Source organism: Hyaena hyaena, unplaced genomic scaffold (assembly GCF_003009895.1).
Source record: "Hyaena hyaena isolate Hyena2069 unplaced genomic scaffold, ASM300989v1 scaffold_428, whole genome shotgun sequence".
Taxonomy (NCBI): Eukaryota; Metazoa; Chordata; class Mammalia; order Carnivora; family Hyaenidae; genus Hyaena; species Hyaena hyaena.
In genome coordinates, this window is record NW_024081062.1 from 1,630,725 (window position 1) to 1,639,357 (window position 8,633).

Here is an 8,633-nt window from a genome sequence, read left to right on the forward strand (position 1 = left end):
GCATGGAGGACGGCACTCGTGGGGATGAGCACTGGGTGTTATGTGGAAACTAATTTGACAATAAACTATTTGTAAAAAAAAAAAAAGAGTAGTTGCAAAACTAGAATCTGAAATCATATCAATAAGCTTTTCCTATCTTGTTACATTAAAACTTCATTGGTCTATCTTGCATCTGTTTATATTTTTAAGTTTATTTATTTATTTTGAGAGAGAGAGAGTGGGGAGGGGTAGAAAGCTCAGATGGAGAGACAGAATCATAAGCAGTCTCCACACAGTTAGCACAGTTAGCCTGAAATGGGGCTCTAACTCACAAACTATGAGATCCTGACCTGAGCCAAAATCAAGAGTCTGATGCTTAACTGGCTGAGCCACCCAGGCGCCCCTATCATGCATCTATTTAAAAAATTTTAATCTTGGGGCGCCTGGGTGGCTTAGTCGGTTAAGCGCCCGACTTTCGCTTAGGTCATGATCTCGCGGTTCGTGGGTTCGAGCCCCGCGTTGGGCTCTGTGCTGACTGCCAGCTCAGAGCCTGGAGCCTGTTTCAGTCTGTGACTCCCTCTCTTCTCTGACCCTCCCCTGCTCACACTGTCTCTCTCTCTCTCCTAGAAATAAATAAAAACATTTTAAAAAAATTTAAAAAAAATAAAAAATTTTAATCTTCATTTTTGAGAGAGAGACAGAGAGAGCCAGGGGTGGGGCAGACAGAGAGGAAGACACAGACTCCAAAGCAAGCTCCAGGCTCTGAGCCATCAGCAGAGAGCCCGGTGCAGGGTTTGAACTCAGAGACCGCTAGATCATGACTTGAGCCGAAGTCTGACGTTTAACTGACTGAGCCACCCAGGGGCCCCAATCTTGCATCTTATTTAAATGGTTGTTTTACATATGTATAATTTTGTCACAGGATGCATTGACCATTTGGAAAATATAGGTTGACTGAATTATGCAAATCTTCTCAAAATGGACACACTTCATCATAAAATATTTCTTAGAAGTCACATGTTAAAGTCACCATGGCTTCATCAGAGTTGTGTTTAAGTGGTGGGAAGTGGTCAAGCTCATGCTGGCAGCTACAAGTTTTCCCAAAACCCACAATTCGTTGGAGAGCTTGAAGTTTATCACTGGTAAAAAATACTGTCAGTTTTTCTTCTTTAGTGTCGGGGTGACTTTGTTTACTTCTGGGAAAACATCTGCCAAGTATTCTAGTCAGCTTGTGACTCAAACAATCCCAGGATGCTTTACTTGGAAACAGAATATTAAAGAATGTTGCAATTTACTAAGATTAATGCATTTTACTGCATCATGAAGGATGTCTTTGAGTGAAGCAGGGGGCGTGGCAGTGTGTTAGGCTAAGGTACCAGCGGTGGCCATCGCTGCCTTTGCGAATGTCCACAGGCAAAAAAGGCAAACACATCTTATTTCTTATAAATAGTGTGTTTACCGTGAAAACAGTAATGGGACCTGCACACCACATCTTGAGAACGGCTGACTTAGACATCAGGATAGAGTCCTGTTTTCACACAGTTAGTACCTGACTTAAGTCAATAATTTTTCAGCATGTTGTGTGGGCCAGACTAAGATCCCTAGGCTTCATAGGATTAGAGGTGTCATTCCCTCACTGTCTTCTCTGGGGTTTGCCTCTGGCTCCCAGGGAGGACCCCATGCCTGACCCGTCTCCAGAAGGGGCTGCCCCACAGCTCTGTGACCATCCTGCCCCTGACATTTCATGTCAGCCAACGGGTGAGGTCTGTTTCATTTCACACTCGCAGGGCTGCACACAGAAAACCCAAGAAGTCTCTCTCCTTCCCTGGAGAGCAAGTGTCTGAAGGAAAGGGACTGTGGCATATCTTGGCCCTCCCAGGATACCATACGGGGTAGGGCACACCCACTGGGCGAATGTTGGAAACCATGGTCGCCCCCCAAAAATCTTGGAATTCAGTGTGATAGGTTACATCACACCAACTACAACAGATGGCACTCAGCCAAAGAGGGAAGTTCAGTGAGACTAAAGGAATAGTCCCATCTACTCCTTCCCAGATATTTCCCGAGCACCTACTCTATGCCTGCCCTTGCTGGACACCAGGCACCCAGCAGTGATTCTGACAGATAGGTGGTATGCTCACTGGGCCGACACATTTGTTGGGAGACAAACCAGCACACTGGAGGACAGGCAATTTCAGATCATGGCACGTGCTATAAAGAAAAGGAATGGGCTAACATTTCGTAGCTGGGGCAGGGGGTTAGTTAGGATAGCAAGGAAAGGTTCCAGGTGGTGACATCTGAACTGAGACTCGAATGATGAGAAGCCATCAGTTGTATGGAGAGCTGGAGGAAGAGGGCTTCTGTTGAGGAAAGGGCCAGTGCAAACGTCCTGTGGTAGAGAGCTTGGCATTGTTGAGTATCAGAAGGTCAGCGAAGGAGCCCAGAGAGGGGAGGGAGGGAGTGGGATGAGGTCAGAGGTGGCAGGGGTCCAGTGTGCAGGGTTCCAGGACTTAGTGAGGAGTGAGGACTTTAATCTTGGCTCAGTGGGAGTTTCTGGAGGCGTGGTGACTAGGAAGGTTTGAAGAGAAGGAAGTGATTAACAGCATTGTTTATGGGAGAGAATCAAAAGAGAGAGCAGCTAAGGAGTCTACAGGATTTCAAAATGAGGAGTTTCATTCTGAAACATACCAGGTAAAGACCGTAAACCATGGATGATCTCTCGCCTTCTGTTTTGCAGTGAAATTCGGTCTTCAGACATCATCAAACCAAACATCACCAGGGAGATGAACTGACTGGTATAAGCCTGTGGAGAAAACGGTGACTCTGGCAGAGCAGTGGCAAATGTGCGCATGTGGACCACGCAGGAGGAGACAGATCGTTGGGCACCCCCCATCCCCAACCCATGGCCTCTTGTCTGCCCATCCGGCTGAGGACACATGCAGGAAGCGACTACCTTGGTGCTGGCCACGCCAATCTCCGGCCCCGCATTGATGTGCACACCGCAGTCGGTCTCTCGGGAGATGGAGCTGCCCACGGTGTTGGTGACGCCCACGGTCAGGGCCCCGCGGTCCTTACAGTAGCGCAATGCCAGGAGGGTGTCTGCAGTCTCACCTGACACACAGGTCCTCCCTTCAGCCACGTGTTCTCAGGAGCGTGGCTTTGCCAGCTCGAACCACCAGCCCCCCAACTCATTTACTCTCATTCTTTTATTTATTTATTTAACGTTTACTTATTTTTGAGAGGCAGAGAAAAAAGACAGAGCACGAGTGGGGCAGGGGCAGAGAGAGAGGGAGACACAGAATCCAAAGCAGGCTCCAGGCTCTGAGCTGTCAGCACAGAGCCCGACACGGGGCTCAAACTCACGAACCATGAGACCATGACCTGAGCCAAAGTCGGATGCTCAACTGACTGAGCCACCCCAGCACCCCCATTTACTCTCACTCTTATGCAGAAATCAGGACCCACAGGCAGCTGGCCTGTGCTCAGAATCAGAAAGGAAAATGCACACTCAACAATGTTTCCGGTGCATTTTTGGATTAAAGATTTGGCTACTATTTATGTGGGAAGCACTTTCCCATCTGCTGTTTCATGGAACTCTCCTGACAACCCCACAGGGGCCATTATCCCCATCTTCCCCTTGAGTATGAGACCCCCCCGAGATGGAGGAGACCAATGCCTCGTTCCCTCAGGGCCATGCAGCTGTGGGCAACAGACAGGTGCCAAGCCAGGTAAGCCAGGCGCCCAGTGTCCTTTCAAGCTGCCTTCAAGCTGCCTTCTTCAGAATGTGCTGACATTTAACATTTAAAAAGTATGTGAGGCGCGTGGCTGGCTGAGTCCATTGAGCGGTTGAGCATCCAACTTCGGCTCAGGTCATGATCTTGTGGCTCAAGATCTCACGGTTTGTGAGTTCGAACCCTGCATCAGGCTTGCTGCTGTCAGCACAGAGCCCATTTTAGACTCTCTGCCTCTCTCTCTCTCTGCTCCTCCCCCGCTCATGCTCGTGCTCTCTCTCTCAAAAGTGAATAAGCATTTAAAATATATAAATAAATACAAATAAAAAGCAAGAACACAAGGCACCTGGCTGGCTCAGTCAGAAGAGCCCGTGGCTCTTGGTCTAAGGGTCATGAGTTCCAGCCCCACCCTGGGTGTAGAGATTGCTTAAGTAAATAAATAGATAAACTTAAAAAATAAAAATAAAAAAGAATGCCACTAAATGGCATTTTTCCAATGGATCTAACATTGTTTTTAAGCAAAACACTTCTTGCAGCCTGCCAGTGTGAACTCAAAATTACTTTTATAATTAAGCACTTAAATAGGTTCAGGAATAAGCCAGCACAAGCACCCTGTATTTGTAAATCTTGAAACCTCAAAGTAAATTAAATACAATCTGATCCTAAAATTAAACCCATATAGGGGCTCCTGGGTGGCTCAGTTGGTTAAGCATCTGACTCTTCATTTCAGCTCAGGCCATGATCTCATTGGTTCCTGGGCTCGAGCCCCATGCTAGGCTCTGCACCTGCTGGGATTCTCTCTCTCTTCCTGTCTCTCTGCCCCTCCCTCACTTGTGCATGCATGTGCTCTCTCTCTCTCTCAAAATAAATAAATAAACTTAAAAAAAATGAAGTCACATAGCAGCATGTGGCTACAGGTAGTCAGCCGGAGGGTGGGTGTGTCTGTATTTGTTATTCTTCGTTTGTCATTGAAATGGGAATGGTCTTCAAGATTCAAACTGGAAGCAGTATTCGCAGTCCCAGTGGATATTAGAGCATTGAGGTTAACGTTTTAATTGTGATAACGGCATCATGGTTACTTTTTTTTTTTTCTTTTACCATGTAAAGATCCATTCTGAGGTATTGATGGAGCAACATGAGGTCTGGGGTTGACTTCAAAATAACCCAGTGAGGGGACAGGTTAATGTGCATCTGGATGACACAAACTCTGCTCAGCTGATCGTTGCTGAGAATAGGCGGTTCCTTACGCGAATCTCTCTACTTTTACAGAGATTTGGAATTTTCCATAATTAAAGTGTTTTAAAAATCCTTCAGGAGGTCATAGAGAGTCCAAGCATGTGGCCATGAATCACCTCTCCCTGACTCTCTGCCCAGCCCGACTGGAGCAAATGCCCAGGTTTAGATAGGATGGCACCCAGGCAAGGTTTACTGAGGCTGCTCTGGGCCCTACACCTGAGCACTGTCTCTCAGTGCATCCCTCTGCTGGGCAGCATGGGCACTGCAAAGCATCCACATAGTTCTTGAAGTGACTCTCAACCAGAAGAATTTTGAAAAACTTTCTCTTCTTGAAATAAACCCAGCACCATGGATAAGCACTTTGGTGAGTGGTCCCTTACGTCCTGGATTTGGAATGGCAGGAGGAGGGAGCAGCCCTGGCCGCACGGCCCTCTCCTAAAATGGGACAGTAGCTGATGGCTCTGACGGTTGACTGAAAAGACAGTCTGGCACATGCTCAGTGTTCAGAGAACTTTACCGGATGAAGGAGGGAGGGAGATGAGCCCATGCAAACCTGTCCTTACCTGACTGGCTTATGAAAAAGCAGACATCATCCCTGAATACAGGTGTGTTCCTGTCCAGAAAATCGCTGGCGAGTTCAACCATCACAGGGAGTTCAGTCAGTTCCTCCAAAACTTGTCGTGTCTGAAGCCAACAGGAATGGGGACCAGAGTCAGTCACAGACACTAGAGAGGCATAGGCAGCTGGGCTTCTGGGGACAGCTTTATGAAGTGGCACCTCCAGATCCTGGTGGTGAAGGGAATGAGGACGTGCGCAGGCCACACTGCAGAGAAAGGCTCTCGCGCTGGCTCACGGGCACCAAATTTGGGAGGTCAAACACATGATGGCATTTAAGACACACCTCGTCCTAGGCCACCGCTACCTCCCTCGCACTATCGAGGGCCCAGCGCGTTGCACTTACGGCCACAGCCGCGTGGTAGCTGGTTCCGCAACCAATCACGATGAGCCGTCGGCACCGTCGAATCTCCTTCAAGTGGTCCTTCAAGCCGCCCAGGAGCACTGCGAGGCACACATGGGGCCTTAGTACTGACCCCACACGGGGATGCACATTGGCCCGGCATGGATGGGGGATTACCTGTGTTGGTCTCAAAATTCACCCGACCTCTCATGGTATTGAAAACTGATTCGGGCTGTTCAAAGATCTCCTTCTGCATAAACGCACTGAAGTTGCCTGGTCCAACAAACATCAACAAAGCAAGTCAGCTTTAATTAGGTTGTTTTAGCACTGCTCAACTTCCAATCAAGATGCAAAGTCAACATGCAGTTTAGTGACAGTGACAAAGGGGAAGGCACACTGCACGTTACCAAGGGTGTCCCAGGGTCCATCCCACCTGACGCTCATGGTGATAAGTGAGAGGGAAACATGTCGGGTTAAGATTACTATCCCCAGTGTACGTATGGGCCCCTGCAGCTTGAAGGAGCGAGAGACATAAGTAACAACTACATGACTGGTCTTTCTGGGGTAGTACTCCCCTGAGCAGGGCCAGAGGAAAGGAAAATGCTTTATTTACTTCCAGAAACCAACCTACTTAGGGAAGTACAAATGAAGTAAGCCCAGAGAACTAGGCAATTTTCTTTTTTTTTCTTTTTCATATTTTTGAATTTTGTTTTTGAGAGACAGAGTATGAGCAGGGGAGGGGCAGAAAGAGAGGGAGATACAGAATCCAAAGCAGGTTCCAGGCTCCGAGCTGTCAGCACAGAGCCCAACGCGGGGCTCGACCCCACGAACCATGAGATCATGACCTGAGCTGAAGTCAGATGCTTAGCCGACTGAGCCACCCAGGTGTCCTGGCAATTTTCTTTTCAACAAATACCCTCTGAGCTTCTGTATTAAAGAAAAACCTTTTCAGGTTTTCGATTTGATTTGAATCCAGGGCTCTGATTTGAACGGAACTGGAATTTCCTTTCAACAAATTCCAACTGAATTTCTTTTCAATACCCTCCGAGCTTCTGTATTAAAGAAAAGCCTTTTCAGCCACACATGCATTTCCAGGGCTCTGATCTGAATGCAACTCTGATCTGAGGACGTCAAAGGATGATCTGGCCGCAGCAGGCTGAGGCCCCTGACAGGTGGTGTGCCTGAAGCTTTGGAGTATCCACAGACAGGGTAGGAATGTTACAAACACGGCAGTGTTTCCTGTCTGCCACCTTCAGCCGGGGGCTTGCACAGATGGTGCCATAAGGCAAACAAGTGAGGAGGGTCAGGGAAGAGCTCTCTGAGGGGGTGATGGTCAGGGTAGAATGGTCAAAAGGTAGGGGCGCCTGGGTGGCTTAGTCGGTTAAGCGTCCGACTTTCGCTTAGGTCATGATCTCGCGGTTCGTGGGTTCGAGCCCCGCGTCGGGCTCTGTGCTGACAGCCAGCTCGGAGCCTGGAGCCTATTTCAGAGTCTGTGTCTCCCTCTCTCTCTGACCCTCCCCTGCTCATGCTGTCTCTCTCTCTCTCTCTCTCTCTCTCTCTCTCCTAGAAATAAATAAAAATATTTTTAAAAAAAATTTTTTTTTTAAAAAAAAGAATGGTCAAAAGGTCAAGTGCAATGCCCCACCCCCCGCCCCAGCCCCCAGGTGAGCGAGCACTTGACCTGCTTAAGTAGCAGTGAGGTGGCTGGGGAGGGTGGCAGGGCATAGTGGGAAAAGGGTGGAGTGAGGTGGGGCCAGGTTGGGCGTGGGGTACTGTGGGCTGTGGCAGGAAGTGTGGATTTTATTCCAAGAACGGCGGGAGGCCATTGGAGGGCTTTAAGCAGCAGGATAAGAGGGTCTGATTCACATTCCTAAATGTTTACCCAGGCTACCCTGTGCAGATGGGGGTGTTGGGAGACAGGCTGTCCTCGAAAGGAGGAAGTGCCCCACTGACCCCTGTTACTGCAGGCCTCTGACCCAGAGAAGAAATGATGTCTGGGTGTGAGAATGTGTCCCAGAGAGTCAGTAAAGGGAGGCACGTGATGGACTGGTTTGATCAAGCAGGGAGACTGGTAGCCAGGATATAGTCAGGAGCTCCCCCTCAGGGAGAGGGGCCAGGCTCCCCACCTCCTCTGGGCTGTGCAAGCCACAGACCATCTGCACCCCTGCCCTAATGACCATGCAGGTGGGAGGGCTGCAGCATCTATTCAGGGTGGAACGGAGAGTCTCAGGAGCTCCCCCATCTAGCACCTGCCCCCCACCCAAGGCTGCTGCACACGGACCCTCTGAGGACACCTGCCTTTCATGATTTGCTGCAGTTCCATCTGCAAGGTCTGGATGGCTCGAGATGGGTCATCACTAGCTGAACGCTTGACCCGGTGAATGGAGAGTTTCCCATCAGCCACTGCGGCAATGTCGTCATCCTCGAGGAAGATGACCCGGTTGGTGTGTTCTATGATAGCGCTGGAGCAAGGGAAATACGGGTGTCACAGAAGGAGCCTGAACTTGCTTGACAGCTACAGGGCAGTCACTCACTGCCCCCCTCCCCAGTGTGGGTCCACATCAGTAGCATCAGATGGTATTTGAGGAGGGTCAGGGACATCACATTATACATATCAATTCACACTTCCCACCCTCCCCCTAGAATTATTTTGAAGCCAGTCCCAGACAGCATATGTATCATTTCATCTGTAAACATTTTAGCTTCTATCTCTGAAACAGAAGGATCAT

General features: G+C 49.0%; 1 protein-coding gene across 1 annotated transcript in view; it reads right to left on the reverse strand.

The window, feature by feature from the left end:
- GFPT2 (glutamine-fructose-6-phosphate transaminase 2) overlaps positions 1–8,633 on the reverse strand; it is a gene marked incomplete at its 5' end in the record, with an annotated part of 29,169 nt that overhangs the window by 9,028 nt on the left and 11,508 nt on the right. The window contains 6 exons of the mRNA XM_039252867.1: positions 2,668–2,782; positions 2,933–3,090; positions 5,510–5,630; positions 5,908–6,005; positions 6,082–6,177; positions 8,203–8,366. Of these exons, the coding sequence (XP_039108798.1) occupies positions 2,668–2,782; positions 2,933–3,090; positions 5,510–5,630; positions 5,908–6,005; positions 6,082–6,177; positions 8,203–8,366 (752 nt within the window). The remainder of the gene's footprint in view (positions 1–2,667; positions 2,783–2,932; positions 3,091–5,509; positions 5,631–5,907; positions 6,006–6,081; positions 6,178–8,202; positions 8,367–8,633) is intronic.